The 18579-nt window shown below is 40.1% G+C and overlaps 1 protein-coding gene across 6 annotated transcripts in view; it reads right to left on the reverse strand.

Annotated features, from left to right (window-relative positions):
• The window catches only part of UBASH3B (ubiquitin associated and SH3 domain containing B), a 115820-nt gene that overhangs the window by 49004 nt on the left and 48237 nt on the right, over positions 1-18579 (reverse strand). For 5 of the 6 annotated variants that reach the window (XM_075604282.1, XM_075604280.1, XM_075604281.1 and 2 more), the window contains 2 exons: positions 9564-9750; positions 4501-4699 (listed from right to left, as the gene is read on the reverse strand). In XM_075604282.1, coding sequence (XP_075460397.1) covers positions 4501-4699; positions 9564-9750 — 386 coding nt within the window. Of the gene's footprint in view, positions 1-4500; positions 4700-9563; positions 9751-10193; positions 10310-18579 lie in introns of those variants that run through there. The other variant, XM_075604283.1, reaches the window with a different exon arrangement.

The following is an 18579-nucleotide window of genomic DNA, read 5'->3' on the forward strand; positions in this document are numbered from 1 at the left end:
CCTCTCGCTGCCGGGTCCGCCGGGTCCCCCAGAACCCCCTGCCGCCGTCCCCCACATCGCGGGACACCAGGGCTCCCTCGGGGAGCCCTGGACGCGCGTGCAGGGGGCGTAGGCACCCGATGACGCGTGACCGCGCATCGGTGATGCGCGGCACGCTGAGGGAGTGCGGCTAGCACGCCGGGGCATCCCCCGGCTTGCGGTGCTAGCCGTGCTCGAATTAAAAGTGTCGGTAGTGTACTTCCAACAGTAATGTGGAAGGAGGTAGTAGGATCAGGTTTGGGAGGAAGTATGAAAAGCTATGTTTTTGCCATGTAACGTTTAAGACGGCGGTGGGCCATCCAGGATGATATAGCAGAAAGACATTTAGAAATTTTAGTCTGTACAAAAGGTGTAAGGTTAGGGGTTGAAAGGTAAATTTGTATATCATCAGCATAGAGGTGATATTTGAACCCAAGAGATGTGATTAGGTCACATAGAGAGAGTGTGTGAAGAGAAGCGGTCCCAGGATGGAGCCCTGGGGTACCCCCACAGAGAGATCGATAGAAAAGGAGGAGGTGTTAGCAAAAGACACTGAAAGTACGATGGGAGAGATAAGAGGAGATCTAGGATAAAGCTTTGTTCCGAATACCAAGAGTATGGAGAATGTGAAAGAGAAGAGGGTGGTCCACAGTATCAAACCCTGCAGAGAGGTCGGTAAAAGGAGCAGAGTGTAATACAGACCTCTGTCTTTGGCAGCATGAAGATAATTTGTTATAATAGTATATAATACTGTTTCCACACATAAAGAGAAAGAATCCCTGTGAACAAGCACTCTTCCTCAAATGAAATAAAATAATACATTGTTTAATGTAGAAAGGAAATACAAAAAAGTTAAAACCTATTAGATGCGAGAGATACTGTACTACCCATCCTGTGCCAAGTGTAAATGGTACAGAGATACAAATGCCACTGATTAGTGTTCCTGTTTACTGTAGACCAGGGGCAGACATTGATAACTACCACAGGTCAGAATGTTGTACACTCTTAAATAGGAGGAAATGTGAATCACTGTATATGATATATATATATATATATATATATATATATATATATATATATATCATATACAGTGATTCACATTTCCTCCTATTTAAGATGTCACTGCATATAGTGACGTGGTAGTAATCTACAGATCTACTTCTGATCCCTTACAGTGGTACATCACCCACTTGGGCAAACAGCCTCATAGACCACTGGGTTGACCTACTAGTAGGGGAGAAAGATCATGTAGATAACCATAGTGTAATAGGTTAAACACTGCTACCCCTGTTCATGCAGTAGCTTGCTGTGAACAACTAAGCACAGGTAACCATGATGTAATGGGTTTAACACTGCTACCCCTGTTCATGCAGTAGCTTGCTGTGAACAACTAAGCACAAATAACCATAATGAAATGGGTTAAACACTGCTACCCATGTTCATGCAGCAGCTTGCTGTAAACAACTACTGTAGGCACAGAACATATGCATAATAATGTGTGCTAGCACACAGGGGCTGGAACTCAACACTGCCTCACTGTATGTCACTCATAAATGGAGACAGTGGACCCCACCAATAAAGTTATGTTGTATAACACACACACACACAAACAACTAGCTAGTGGGTGCCTCCTGGGGCCCACACCTTAGTTTAACTGCCTCATAGCATGCAAAAGCGGTAGTAACAGGGGCTAATTGAACAAACAGGAAATCTGATGAATAGTAAAGACACCAGCTGTCTACAATAGATCAGGGGCAGACATTGGTAACTACCACAGGTCAGAATGTCATACACTCTTAAATACCTAACCCTGAGGAGGGAATGTGAATCACTGTATATAGTGACATAAAAAGTTTTTTTTAAATGACTTTGTACTTTATTGTCATATGAAAATAAATACACACAATAAATATTCTTTTATTAATAAGGATTCCACGTGCTCACCCCCTCACCAGCTTCTCCCCTACATGCTCCCCTCCTTTCCAGCTTCTCACCTACAGTCCATACTTTTCTCCTCACCTGCGTCTCCCCTACATGTCTCCCCCTTTTTCTCTTACACCATTCACTCTCTCTTACTGTACCTGCCCATCATTCTACCCCTCCTCTGTTCTCTCACTCCCTGTAAGGGAGTGAAGAGGTTAACTCCCTTTCCAAGCATCAGGAGACTGCACTGGTGTCGGATTTCTTACCTGAGCTGGGAGGTGTGTACAATTAAATCTTAATTAAGCATGGATAAAAGGCAGGAAGCTGTCAGAGAAAGAGAGACTGCTTTCCTCCAGAGAGAGAGGAAGTGAAACTTCTCCCAGCCAGGAGTGGGCCTGGTTGTTATGGACCCAAGGACTGAAGGAAGCAGGCCTGCGGGGTCCATCTGGGTATTACACCCAGGATAAGATTACCATGGACTGGACAGCCTGTCCCCAGAACCAGCATTCCTGAAGGACTGAAGGAGCGACATGGAGAACCTGTGAAGGAATCCCTGTGGCATACCAGATAAGATCTAAAACTATACTACTATGCCTAAAGACTGTTTTGTTTGCACACAATACGATGTGTTTTGGGGCTGACAACCAGCATAGCTGACAGCCAGTTAGGTAGGGCTAAAGTAGTAAGTTAGTTTCCCTAAAGGGGATAGGTGTTTTATTTTATCATTTCTTTTGGCCTTAAAGGGACAGGGTCCCTATTGTTTAGTTGTCTTCTGGTTAATAAACCAATCCGGTTAAGCTTAATACTCTAAGCGTCTTATTGACCTCGCCTACAGGCCGCTCCATCACACTCCCTCTCTTCTCTCACACTCCCCCCTCCTTTTTCTCACTCCCCCGTCTGCTCTCACTTTACAACCATTCTCTCTTTACCCACTTCTCTCTCACTTTACCCCTATTCTCTCACTCTCACCCCTCCTTGCTCTCACTTCCCCCTCCTTTCTCTCACTACCCCTTTTCCTCTTACTCTCCCCATCTCTCTAACTGCCTACCCCTTCAATCAACTTACCCCCCTTCTCTCACTCTTACCCCCTTCTCTCTCTCTTATATCCCATTCTCTCTCTCTTCTCCCCTTCCCTCCCAATGTCCCACTTCCTTTTCACTCTCTCCCCCTGTTCACTCACACTCCCCATATTCTCTCTATCCCCCTCATTTCCCTCACTACCCCTCCCTTCTCTCTCACTCTTACCCCCTTCCCTTTCACTCTTTCACATTCTCTCTCTTCTGCCCTTCTCTACCACCTCCTCTCTACCCGCCTCTCCTACCTTTCACTCTCTCAATCTTCCCGCCTTCTCTCTCCCTCTTCCTTTCTCACTCCCCCCGTTCACTTTCACTCTTCCCAACTTCTCTCTAACCGATACCTCTTCTCTCTCATTTCCCCTTTCTCTCACTTCCCCCTCTCTCTTCTTTCTCTCCCCCTCCCCCTCATTCTTTTACTCTTGCTACCCTGGGGCCCTACCTGGAGAACTTGTTTGCAGAGTTTACACCTTGTATGGAGGAGGATTGAACCTCCCCACAGAACACTTTTCGTCCAAGCTGCAACAAGGTATTGTACAAAACAACTCCAACCTTCAGCCATCACAAATCTTCTCCTCCTACTCCTTTTTTTTTTTAAACAAACATGAAACATACAAAAATATGACCTACTAAAAATGAGATGAGAGGGTGTGGCTTCTTTCAGGCAGGCACAGAAACAGTGAGGTAAGACCACCTCCTGCCCACCACTTAGTGTACATACCCCACGGACGCCCTTTGACTATCTCTATCAACTTCAAATTACAGTAACTGCACATACTGTAGGGTTTGCTTTCTAGAACTGAGGCTATTATGGGTAAGCCTTACTTACCAGTGACCATCACCCACTACTATTTATTATCTAAAATAGATATAAGATTTAAATGGAAAGCCCACCTTCACACTCCAACCATTTATTTCCGTCTTCAAAGTCTACCTGAAAGACCTACATTTAATCCCGATAAAACACGGCAAAAACATTTTTTATGCTAATTCCTAGTGTTTTACATTTCACTGTGCCATGATATAATCTGGTACAATAATGTGATTTAAATTGCTTTCCATGAGTATCTGAACTTTTTAAGATATTTTCAAATATTTTAGGATTTATTGACACTGAGATATATATTGGTTGCAACTTGTAGAAACTAAAGAAGCTGTGAGCAGGACATTCACTGGCCATGTTTAATGAAGACAATAGCCACCAACTATTTAAAAAGAAACTATGTATGAAACCATGTATGCAACTAAGTACAAGAGCTTACATAATTTACAAGTGAACACCTCAATAGGGGCACCATAAACACATGTAATTGAATATATATAAACATAATTTTACTAATAAAACATTTGTATTTGTTTGTTATTTAAAAGTACAAAAAAAATAGAAGTGGTGATATCATCGATGGCATAAAAAATAGGTACAGTACCAGCTAAAAAGGTAGTGGGAGGGTGTGTGATTTTAAGATTGTTTTGATAGATTACTCACCAGTCTTCAATGCCGCTCCAGCAGCAAAATCTGAAGCAAACTTCTTTAAAGCCTCTGCACATTCTTCCTTAACAAACAGGCCAATGAAATTACAAGAGGTATAAAGCTCCAGAGGTAAAGGATTTGGGAATTTCTCTTTCCAATGAGTAACTGTGGTCTGCAAAGCTTCACAGAGTGCATCTAACTTATTGTCCTCACACTGATAAGAAAAACAAGTAGTTATTAATGGTTTGTATACATTGTATGGAGTAATTTGTTCTATTTGCATGTTGGCATATTTTTAAGAAATTAAATTGAGCAATTTAAGATGGGTTGGTTTATCATATTGTAATTGGTAACGTTTGTAGTAATTGCAATAACCTTTTAGTCATATTCTAGTCCCAGAGTTATCTTGCTCACTGTCATTGTCCACACCTCTGCTAATGAAAATGAAAGACAAACATATTCTAAGATTCTATATTTATTTATTTTTCTAAATTGGCATTCAATTGTTAATGCTAAAAAGTGATACAAACCTTCCTAAAATGTGTAAATAATACATGAAGGCTTCATACATGACACAATTAGTTGCTTTAAATTATTTTTGATGTATCATGTCATGTTACAAAACTGATTGAAACTATTTAAATTAAAACAGAATTATGTGTATTTTTTTTTATAATACTGTTAGTAAACATAAATTAGCCGTAATATTAATTCATAATAGCCATACAGTGAAAAAAAAATACATTTTGGTAACATATATACTGTAGTAGTGAGATCTGTGCTGAATGCACAAAAAATTGGGCTGATGAATAGTAACTTAATTCTGAGCTAACACCATTAACAGGTCTCTTAGTGTTTACGCTAAGAAAGAGAGGAAAGCGCACAGAATGTCCATAGTGTAAAACATTTTATTTGAAAATCATCTAAAAAAACTAATGGTATCAAGCTCCCATTCTGTTCAAGATAAACAAGCATTCATACTCTTTACAGGAAAGTGTGGCACCTGCTACGAAAAACTGCACGTCCGATGTTGTCCATCTCCTTGTCTCTGCTTGCCGGTGTATGCGCGAGTGATGGTGCAGTCGCCCCTATGTCGTCAGTCGCAATCCATCTCCAAACTTTGTGAGGTATTCAGGCAGCAATTGGAGACAGGAACAGTCCAAAGGAACACAGCAGGCAACAAGTAACACTACACGTTTGGTGATTGAAATCCCTTCATCAGGGGTGGATGAGTTCATAGTGTTGCCATAATTTGATTAGATTATTGCCTTATAATATGTGTGAAGGTGTATGTCTGATTAAACCTTTTGTAACTAAAAACCATTAAAAAGAGTTTTAAAAGGAGAGAGAAAGGCAAGAAAAATAGAAAAATATATACACATCAGGCAGGGTGTGTGCCTGTGTGTACCTTCCCTCATATTTTTCCCATCCGCCTTGAGAAATATATGAATTTATATTTAGAATGGTAGAAATAGGTTGGAACAGCACTCCTTTTGGGTATATATCCTATGATGAAAAAGTTACTAATACTGTAAGAATTACGTGAGTCATTTTTCAACTTATTTTCTCTCTGTACTGGACACTTTTTATATATGAAGACATACTAATGTATCCAATGTGAGATTTGTAATTATGGAACAAATGTGTGTTGTTTTTGACCCCACCATAATAGAATAGTCTTTCCTGTATTGAATGTGGGTAGTCCCCTTTCGCCCTTTCTATTCCATGGTATTTTCCCCCTCCCCATCTTTCTCCACATTTGAATATCTACTTCGATTGGAAACTAATTAGAAATGTATATTGATGTTGTTATAATTCATAGCTTTTTAGATTACTGTTCCTAATCCATAAAGTATAAAATATGTACTGTAGTGCATTTCTTTTGTACCTCTAACACTAAAGAATGTCACATGTACAGTATCTATTATGGAGACAGTGAATTTCGAGCTAGCACCAAACTGAGAAGTTTCTATTTAAGATCAGGCTGAACTAATATAAATGGATATGAATATGTACATTCTGAAAACATGCAGAAATGTCTAAATATCAATATGGACTTCTCAGCTAAGAGGTGCTCTTACAGAAATGTGAGTTCTGTTTCAACATACAGATGCAGTGGCCGTTATCCGAACATTTCACGGAGCCGTTTTTGTGAACTCTGCTATATTCCAAGCGGCATTCACTCGTTACACAAGTCACACCTATCCCAATCCAGCTATGTGCCAGCGCCGGCACTAGTAAAAAATACTAGTAAACACGTGTCAACGCGGGAAAGTTTGAAGAAATCATGCGGCACGACATGGGTTTGCCCAGGAATACAAATCGTGAAATGTTCGGATAACGGCCGCTGCATCTGTATACCTCATATATATTGTTCTATTTGTCCTGCCATTCTCTCTCTCCTTTAAAAACTCATTTAATGGTTTTTAGTTACAAAAGGGTTAATCAAACATATATTGTCACACATTATATAAGGCAGTTATCTAATAGAGGGAGTCAACATTAAACAGACTACTAATGAAAACTAGTATAAAATGATAGGAACATCATATGGACTCATCAACCCCCCGATGAAGTGATTTCAATCACGAAACGCATAGGTTACTTGTTGCCTGCTTTGTTCCTTTGGACTGTTCCTGGCTCCAATTGCTGCCTGAATTGCCTCACAAAGTTTGGAGACGGTTTGCAAAGCAAATGACGACATAGAGGCGACTGCACCATCACTCGCCCAAACAGAGACAAGCAAACGGACAACATTGGACGTGCCGTTTTTCGTAGCTGGTGCCACATTTCCCCGTAAAGAGTGTGAATGCTTTTTTATCTTATGTGGATAGAGGATTGGTTGAAAAAGCATACTCCAGTGAAAAGCACACTCCAGCGAAAAGCACCAATCAACTACCCAGGTAAGTGTAAAAATAAAAAATGTTTATTGACTACATGATAAAAAACAAAAAAAACACTAAAGACAGGACAATTCTCCCTGCCCTTCCCCAGCCCCCTCTGCATGGCCCTCCCCTTACCCAGGCCCCCTCTACTGTGCCCTCCCCTTACCCAGGCCAGCCCATACAGGACCCTCCACTTTTATGGCCGACACCCATTTGGAAGCGGGGATTCCCCAGGCTCTCATTCTGCAGGCATCCACCAGGCCTGCAAGCCATCTGAGGGCCCCAGGTAAGCCCACTATGCTCCAAGGCCCAGTACCCCCATTTACTGCCTCCCCAGGCCCAGTACCCCCTTTTACCTCCTCCCCAGGTCCAGTACCCCCCTATACCCCATTCCCTGGCCTAGTACCCCCCTTTACCTCCTCACCAGTCCCAGTACCCCCTTATACCTCCAACCCTAGGCCCAGTACCCCTTTATACCCCATCCCCAGGCTAGTACCCCCAACATGCCCAGCACCTCATTATAACCACCTCCTCAGGGCCCAATACCCCCTACATGCCCATTACCTGTTACCTCCTTATAGCTACCCCCGGTCCATTACCATTTTACACCCCCCCCCCCCCGGATCCATTAATTCCATATAATCCTCACCCTAGATCGATTACAACTTTATAATCCCCCACAGGTCTACTACCTGTTTATAATACCCCCTCAGGACCATTACCTCATAATCTCCCACCCCAGGCCCCTCCATCCTTTATAACTCCCCCCTCTCCACCGGTCCATTACCTTTTTATTATAATCCCTCCTCAATGCATTATTTCCTTATAACCCCCCCCTAAATCCATTACCGCTTTATAATCCCCTCTCCACCCCCCCCACCAGGTTCATTACCTCTATATAATCCTAATCCCCCCACCCCCAGGTCCATTACCTCTATATAATCCTAATCCGCCTCAACCCCCAGGTCCATTACCTCTTTTTAATCCTAATCCCTCCACCAGGTTCATTACCTCTTTATAACCCCCCCCCCCTCCAGGTCCATTACCTCTTTATAATCCCCCCCTCCAGGTCCATTACCTCTTTATAATCCCTCCCCCAAATGCATTACCTACTTACAATACCCCCACCCCATGTTCATTACCTCCTTATAATATCCCCCTCTCCTCCTCCCCAGGTCCATTACATCTTTAGAATCCCCCCTTCTGCACATACCCACACCCACCAGTGCACGGGGGAAGGGGGACTGCTTCATAATGTATGTTTGTCCTGGGCCCAACGATTTCTGGCGGCCCTGAATACACAATATATACTACCTTTTTTGTTAGGGGTTATCGTCCCGCGTCTAATTTAAGGAATATCTGATCAGGTATTTTGCACACTAAAGTTATATTTCTGGAAAAGTGGGGTTTGCATCTGTAAAAGTAATTTTGGGGACCGTCAGAGACTGCCAGAGATGGAGGAGACGCACACCGGACAGCATTGGCTGTAAAGATACCCTTATGTGCCCTGAGTGGCAGTACAGAGTGTGAGAACGCCCTCAGGGGGGCTTTTTTATGTGTCATTTATTAAAGGTGTTTTATATTACTACACCATCAGCCCCTTTTTTGTCTCCTCTCCCCCCCCCTTCCCGTTTTTCTTCCCCACCAGCACTAGCTTGGCTACCAGGCAGTTCATCATCTGAAGCTGCTGCAGAACACCATTGGTCAAATCTAGGACACACTCCCTCATCCCTTGCGTTTTCTGTTCTCTAGAGGATTGTGGCTTTTTCCTCTTAAGGTTCAGTGGTCCTTTGATTATATATATATTATTGTTGTTACCTTATTTATATTGCATATTTTCCCTTTCTTGCATTTGCTTGTTATATTTTTTCACCACTGGGTGGTGCTGTGGCACTGTATTAAGGAAGCGCCGGGCAGTTTATTTCTGTTTCCTACACGGGGGGAGGGGACTGCTTCATAATGTATGTTTGTCCTGGGCCCAACGATTTCTGGCGGCCCTGAATAAACAATATATACTACCTTTTTTGTTAGGGGTTACCGTCCCGCGTCTAATTTAAGGAATATCTGATCAGGTATTTTGCACACTAAAGTTATATTTCTGGAAAAGTGGGGTTGCACCTGTAAAAGTAATTTTGCAAACATTGTAACCACCTAAGAACATGTGGAAAAAAAAAATAATAAGTGGCAGCATACCATAAAAAACTGGCAAAGAGTTATATGTGGAAAGATGTTGTGTGCCTTGTTTTTTCCACACATCTGTTTTGATTGTTGCCAGTAGTCGGAGAGTTTTTGAGCAAGAGGACCGGTGGGGCGCAGATAGAGCACATATTCACGAGGCAGAGGGTCATCCAAGAAGGGATCATCTACATGAGAAAACAACCTGGAAAAAAAATAACACAACTAGGTTTCAATTAACTAATAACTATTATGGAACATAAAGGGTTATTCATCAGGCTACGTTACGGGTTAACACACCTGAACGGACGGAAACTCCAATTCAAGTCAATGGGAGTTTATAACACCCATTCGGGTGCATTAACCCATAACAGAGCTTGATTAATATGGGGGAAAGTATATTAAGCAGAAATATACAACAACAAACAGGGGTTTGATCTGCACTCGTGCTTCCTAAGCGTTCAGAAGTGATTGTGCTTCTCCTTCTTGCAGCTGCTGTGTGTGGAGGTTCTCCAACTCCACAGTTATCCAGCGAAGACAAGCTCCACAGATAGGGTAAGCATAGAAAAGAAAAAACACACAGAGCGCACCAAAGTTGAATAATAAAATGTAATCCAGCAATACAAAATAAAGTAAGCATAGACTTACACATGTGGTAACAGTAGTTCAGCAGATAGCTAAAAATATGTCTGTGCTGCCCAGTTCTTGATCCAAGAGGGTAAGAGAGAGTGAGTCTTAGAACTGTATATCCCACGCGCTGAGATCAGCTGTTACTCAGTGAAGACCCTCCACTTCCGGGTTCGTGGTTCGGGATCTGTGTACAGTCAGGCACGTCTCACTTCCAATTCTTACGATCATAAACTTTCAAATGGCAGTTCCACAGGACAACATAAAATACTCTCTACCACAACGCATTTCACACACTCAAGTACTTTGGCAGGTGGTAATTTGTTACACCCATATCCAGATAGGTATACTTTCTGCTTCAGCAGAATTCAATTTGCTTAAATTAATTATCAAATTTAATTTAAAGGAATACCCACTTGTCATAATTCTGGGCACTCCGCAAGTATAGTGGCCACATTATAATTGTATATGGGGTTACATTGTAAATATAATACAACATTTATTAAGAACCTAAATGGTACATAATATATATAAATAATTATTAAATTTATAATAATGGGTATTAGTATCTATTTCTGGGTATACTGTATAATTCATTGGCAATAAAGTTGGAGCTAATGCATTTATCAACTTTATAATATCCAATGTATAATGTCATAAAAAGCACACTAATTGCATATGTGAGGGAAAGGGATAACAAAAAGGGGCGATGGGGAAAAAAGTGGGAGGCGGGGGGAAAGTGGAGAGGAAAAAGAAAAGGGGAAGGGGAAAAACAAGGGCAAGGGTGGGGGGAAGGTGAGGGGGATAAGGGGGGAATAAAGGAAAAGAAAGGGGGGAGAGGGGATAAAAAGGGGGGATGAGGGGAAAAGATACATAATAAAAATGGGAAAGCAAATAACAATTAAAGAAAAACATGGCAATGTTAAAATGGATTAATTAATAATAAGTAAATTACCCAACAATTAAAAAGACCTGTATAATACAGATCAGCTGATTTTGGCAATATAAAGATCACAATCCCCTGCTCTGTTATTTTCCTCTATTTTTCCAATGCCTAATTTTTTCATCTGATCTGTATTATACAGGTCTTTTTAATTGTTGGGTAATTTACTTATTGTTGTTAATTAATCCATTTAAACATTTTCATGTTTTTCTTTAATTGTTGTTTGCTTCCCCATTTTTATTATGTATCTATTCCCCTCTTCCCCCCTCCCCTTTATCCCCTCTTCCCTTTTCTTTTCCTTTATTCCTCCCCCCTTTCCCTTCTCCATTTTTCCCGTTTTCCCCTCCCCCTTTTTCTTTTTTTTCCCCTCCTCCTCACCCCCCCCCCCACTTTTTTCCCCCCATCTCCCCCTTTTTTTTATCCCTTTCCCTCACATATGCAATTAGTGTGCTTTTATGACACCATACATTGGATATTATAAAGTTGATATATGCATTAACCCCAACTTTATTACCAATGAATTATGTACTCAGAAATAGATACTAATACCCATATCCGATTATTATCATTTAAAATATTGTGATACCTTCACTGTCCTCTAGGTGCTGGAATAGGGCAGCTATGGGACTTTTCCATCGCACAGAGAGTTAATCCCCTAAAGTGATTACAGAGTGACACAGAGAGAGAGATTGCTGTCCCAGAGAAGGGGACAGAGAAAGTGCTCCCCAGCTAAAGAAGGAAGGCTGGCACACTTCCTTAGTCCCACTGGACGGTGGTCGCGGAGTCTGCTGTGACTGCCTGGGTCATTAATCCAAGTGTGAAGGAAGGATGAGAGACCGTGCTGAAGCGGGGATGTCCTGTCCTTGGCATTTGACTTGCAGAGGAGAGCTTCTCTGAGCCCACGTGGGGCCGAGTTCCCTAAGAAGAAAGGACGCGAGGCTGTGCTGAAGCAGGGACATCTGCTCCTATGGACTAACAGATAAGAGAGACACTATATTGATGTGCTTAAGACCATTCAGGTGGCATGCATATGGTACTACATGTTTTAAGCTGGGAACCAGTATAGATGGCCAGCTGTCATTAGAAAGGGCTGAAGAAAAGTTGTTGTTTTCCCTAAAGGGAATACATAAGGTGTTCTTTTTATGTTTTGTTGTGACTTAAAGGGACAGTGTGCCTTTTGGTATAATTTAATCCCTGTAAATAAATCCCATGTAGAGAAATCGTGTTTCTAGTCTTAAAATGGGACTAAAAGAGACTGCAACGTGGTGTGGGCATCACAATATATATTATATACCATTTAAGTTCTTAATACATGTTTTTCCCCTCCACTTTCTTCCCCCCCCCCCTTTTGTTTTTCCACTTCCTCCCCCCACCCCCACTTTTTTTCCCCATTGCCCCTTTTTGTTATTCCTTTCCCTCACATATGCAATTAGTGTGCTTTTTATGACATTATACATTGGGTATTATAAAGTTGATATGTGCATTAGCCCCAACTTTATTGCCAATTAATTATACAGTATACCCAGAAATAGATACTAGTACCCATATCCGATTCATTATTATAATTTTAATCATTCCATATATATATAATGTACCATTTAGGTTCTTAATAAATGTTGTATTTTATTTACAATGTAAACCCTTATGGAATTATACTGTGGACACTATACTTGCGGAGTACCCAGAATTGTGACAAGTGGGTATTCCTTTATCATTTAATTTACTCAATTTAAGCAAATGAAATTCTGCAGAAGCAGAAAGTATAACTATACGGATATGGGTGTAACAAACTACCACCTGACAAAGCACTTGGGTGTGTGAAATGTGTTGTGGTACAGAGTATTTTATGTTGTCCTGTGGAGCTGCCATTTGAAAGTTTATGATTGTAAGAACTGGAAGTGAGACGTGCCTGACTGTACACAGAACCCGAACCACGAACCCGGAAGTGGAGGGTCTTCACTGAGTAACAGCTGATTCCAGCGCGCGGGATATACAGTTCTAAAACTCACTCTGTCTCTTACCCTCTTGGATCAAAAACTGGACAGCAGATAGCTTTTTAGCTACTTTTGAACTACTGTTACCTCTTATGTACGTCTACACTTACTTTATTTTATATTGCTGGATTACATTTTATTCTTCAATTTTGGTGCGCTCTGTGTGTTTATCTTTTCTAGAAATATAGAACAAAACATACGCTTAACTTTTCCTACTAACAGTGAGCAAAAGTTTTTGTTTTTAAATAAAAAAACAAGAAATCTAAAATGACTAATAGAATTTTTTTTTCATTAGCACTTAACTGCTCTTATCCCTTTATCCTAGTGTGAACTCCTTCGTTGTTAATGTTACTGCTGACATAAGTTATTAGAGTACACTTACCAGTCAGGGAAAGGAAGTGTGACTACAACGATTTGTATATTTAGTGCGGCATAAAAATAATATACCAATTCTAGAGTACTCTTTCTTTTATGTAAACTTATTTTTTTACATAAATATATATTTTTTTTGTGTATGTCAAAAGGAGTGCTATTGGGTGTGACCAAATGTACTGTATACTACTACGGGGGGAAAAAATAAAAATTGTGTGTGTGGGTGTTGGGTTCAGAGCTGGCAGGGATTGTGTGTGTTTGTTAATTGTCAACTGGTAACAGTTGTTTGGAGGTTAGTGACCCCCTGCTCCTTGTTTAATAGCTCACCATTCCCACTTTCTAAGTAAGTTTTTTTTCAAGCACCTGTGGAAATATGGTCTATTAAGACATTTCTTGTAAATTAGATAAATGAGAATTTTCACAGTTAGTGTTTGCTGATGCTAAGTGGTGATGCCGTGATGTGGCAGCAGGCTTATAACACTTTGACCAAAGAGTTTTATAAATAACCCATACTTATGAGAAGACAAACAGATAAGTTTTTAACTATATATGTTGTTTTCTGTAGGATGAATCTTGCATACAAAATGCCACAATTGTTGTATAACTTCATGTGCAGTATTAAGCTAAGCGAGTTAATTGTATTTTCTGTGTTAAAATGCGCCAAACTTACTATTACTGCAGCAGAGTGAAGAAAAGCAACACGCTGTAGGACAGTAAAAGCAGTGGTTTCCTCCATTCTGCTAAATGGGACACCCGCAGAGACTTTCTCTCTGCTAGGGGAAGTCGGGGGACCCAAATTTCACCAAGAACATTGAAGCTTGCTACATCTGTATGTTGCATGCTTAGTAAAAACTGTTCTACCAAAATCCATAATGTACAGTAGTTGTTAGTGAAAGCTAATTTTAACTACTTCAGCAAACATTTCCTTGTCACATATCAATAATTACAGATGTAGTTCCACCAGCTATGTCCAGCTTTTTAAGTCAGGCTCAGTTGCAAAAACTTCGTAATTTCAGCAACATTTATCCCTTAAATGAAGGAATATGCATTGCATAACCATAAATGTGAATATACCACGCACCAGATAGTGACTTCTTAGTGATTATTAATTAATTATGTCCAAATTAGGATCAACATATAATAAAATACAATATATAAACCGTGATAATGGTGTGTAAACTACAGTGATAAATATCAGTGTATAATACAGATAAAGTGATAGGACAACAGCGTAATGGTAAACCTGTGTTGTGACCAAATAAGAGATACTGCAGCTGGTTACAGAGGATGGCTCAACATCCTCATGGGCTAGTATAAAAACAAAACAAAAAGAAAACAGTGCAAAAAATCTCAGTGTAGTAAATATTAGTCGATGAGTATTCAATCAGCAGGTGAGTAATACACATACATCAATAGTGAAATTTTAGGGCATGACATGTTATGGACATGTTACCACACTGGAAGTGACCGCTGGTTCCCACACCGCTAGACCGATCCAACAGGTTCTGGCTGGATTGGACGTCCTCGACCTCCTCTCGATGTACAGCCGGTTGCTGATGTTATCTGGTATCCTGGTAGCGGCCCATGTCTGACCGAGCTGTACCTTGAGTGTTGGTGTAGGGACCCGTCCGCATTGCCGGCAAACGCTGATTACACACGCCGAACACTGATGACGTCACGGCTTGTGTCGCTTTTTACCACGACTCACAGACTGACAAAGTTCTGTATGGCCGCAAACTCGTTAGGCTGTAACAGGGCTTCTGGTATGCCAAATAAAGTGGATGGATTGCACTAAAAATAGATCCGACGCGTTTCATAGTTAATAACTACTTCTTCAGGGATGGTGGCAGCATCCATAAAGTGCAATATATATATGAAAACAAAAATAGAAACAAAGTATCCCACGTAAAGCACCCTGGTGTAAACAAGTATAACAAATTTATTAAAGACACATCACATAACACAAACATAATAAAATCACTCTCTCACACCTCAAAAAGAATGGAAAAACAGACACATGTAACCGGTAATAATAGTGGAAGCAAAAGCTAAAGCCAGAAATGTATAAGCAAAATAATAATCAAATGACACATAATATCAGAATGGTGAGGCTCAAATAAAGCCTCCCTTCTGTAGACCGGCCTGTCAACAAGGAAAAAGCTGCTCAATTGAGTGCTGATACCAAGACCTAGCTAAGGCAAAGACCCATGACAACAAATCCTGCTACAGCATGAATATGCACACATGAGCTGTTGCTATACAGTTGAAAAAGACAGCACTATGTCTAGATCCTTCTGTAATAATAACTAACAGGCAATGCAGAATAGCTGAATAATATATGCTGTAAAATAGAAAAACAGTGTAATGTGCATATAATGTTGAGGGCTGAAAAGGATGATGGTAAACTGCAGCAGTGTAAAAATCAGTGTCCCGTCTGAACTTAACATAAGAATGAGATGCAGTCAGTGCAGAGAATACTTAGCTCCCACGGAGAATCTCCTTAATAGTACAGAGTCTGATGACTAGGAGCCCGAGTAGGAACAGCGTGGAGACCCGTGCCTTCGTCGTCGCCGTCTGATGACGCGAATGACGTGAGGAGCGTGGAAGGGTGGAGGCAAAGAACAGGTCACACTGCTGAATAACCAAAATGTATTGAGCCGGAACAGGAACAGGATTTTGGTGTGTGTGTGTGTGTGTGTATGTATATATATATATATATATATATATATATATATATATATATATATATATATATATATATATATATATATATATATATATATATATACACACACATATATATATATATATATATATATATATATATATATATATATATATACACACACACACACACACACACACACACACACACACACACACACACACATATATATATATATATATATATATATTCACATATACATATACACATACATACATACATACATACATACAGTGAGTCCTGTGATTGGACCAGCAAGGGGAGGGGGGGGGGAGTGCTGATCCAATTAAAGCAAGAAACCACACCTGATCATTAAAAACACATTTGTAACCACCCAACAATTTTATACAATGTTACCTAAAATTCATAATAACATATTTAATATATAGTTAATAAACAATAACATGTATAGTATATAAAAATAAAAGTGAAATAGATATGGTGTTAATTGACAAGCTCTGAAATAGAAGAAAATATGATCTATTTTTATATTTGGTAATATAGATTATCCTTATTTTTGTACGAAATGAACCCCTCATTACTCTCCACTTTTGTATCCAAAATAGTCATTTGACTTTCCTATAGATGTAATTCTACATCCTGTGTTTATTTCTGGTGACTATTTTTAGCAATTGCCTTCTATGAGTTTGACCGAATTGTCTGTTTTTTCGACATTCATGATCTTGTTCCCTGAAGCCTAAGAATATTGTCACCTATTGACATGATGTATTGTTATCCTGCTCTGATGTGATTAATTATACATCTTTACTTCTATTCTAGAGCTTCTCAATTAACACCATATCCATTTCACTTTTATTTTTATATGCTATATATGTTATTGTTAACTGTATATTAAATATAGAAACCTCAAAAAGAAACAAAAAAAGGTAGGGGTGCAAGGTGAATAAATTGACTTTATAAAGCAATTATATATTAAAAAGTGCAAATTCACGGAACAGTGATAGCTATGCACTAACACAATAAATTGAATAAAATGAAATAAATGAGGATACATTTGCCTGTGAGACTCTCACCCTGCTCTCAGTTGGCTGTTGTGGGACTGTGTCTCCTCGGTGACCGTTGGGTGTTAGCGTGGTCTTTTGGTTGAGATATGTAGTTACTTGGAGGTTGCAGACCCCTGCTTGTGGGCAACGGTCGCAATTCTGCTCCACGGCTGTCTCTTCTTTTAAACCTCGGCGTCCTGGGCCTTGTGAGGTGATGCGCGGTCCCACTGACTCCCACCATATCTGATGTAGTGAACCCGGAAGTGACCCGTCTGTTATTTGCATTTCACTCAATGAAGGGAACATTGAGCAAATCAAACCAACACCTCCATCAGGAGTAAATTGAACTCTAGCTTAAAAAAATCTAAATATCTCAAAACGTGTTAGAATTGAAAGGAGTACAGTAAGTCACTGTCAGACTTTTGGATTTATTTATACATTATGATGTATCTGATTAAACACTAGTTTCACTGAAGAACACATATAGTAAATGTCAAAAATCTTTATTCTTTAGTAATGTATGATCGTATTAATGGGTAAATGATTTTCAAATGCTGATAGAATCATCCTGCATGCTAGTACAAAAGTGTCATTTATAAACGTATTATGCAACTAAATAATATGCCCTGATATTGATTGTCTCATACACAATCTCCTATCCTCAACTTGCACTAAGTGCACATACATTGTCATGCCATTTCTATTTCTCTATCAACCACCGCTTGATACTAGTACATCCTCCCCCTCCCTTTTGCAAAGCCTGTGTTGCTCTTGAAAACAATTAAGGCGGTTTTTTATTCAAAGATATGAACAAATACAATAAGGCTAAAAACCAACAAATTAAAAAATAAAGACATATGTATCAAACAAAATAAAGTATGGTCGCGGTCAGTGTCATGGGAGACCAGGCATTTACACCTTTTTACCAGGATCATTCATTGAGCAAAACAAGAAAGTGAAATAAATTGTACATTTATTTGCATGATAGGCATACACACAAAGGAACACAAAATACAGACGAAAAGCACACTTACTGGGGATCGAAAACTAGACTCTCCTAGGTGCAGGGAACTCTAAATAAGAGTATTACCCTGACCGGGACATAGCCCGAAATCTCCTGGTTCCCAAATCGGCATGAAGTTCCACACGCCACCGCTCTCTTCTCTCCAAAGGACTTGTTTTTATTTTGACCGGGAGTTAGTACCAAACATCCTGGAACTAAAATCGGCTTGAAATCCCAACCGCGACCGCTACGTTCCATTTTCAGAACTTGGCAGCAAAAAGTGAAAATTAGAGGCAGCCAAGTGGATGGAAGCTTAAAGTGTAGGCTCCATCCCTCGCGGCACAAACAAAGCAATAAATCAGCATC

Source organism: Ascaphus truei, chromosome 6, assembly GCF_040206685.1.
Source record: "Ascaphus truei isolate aAscTru1 chromosome 6, aAscTru1.hap1, whole genome shotgun sequence".
Classification (NCBI taxonomy): domain Eukaryota; kingdom Metazoa; phylum Chordata; class Amphibia; order Anura; family Ascaphidae; genus Ascaphus; species Ascaphus truei.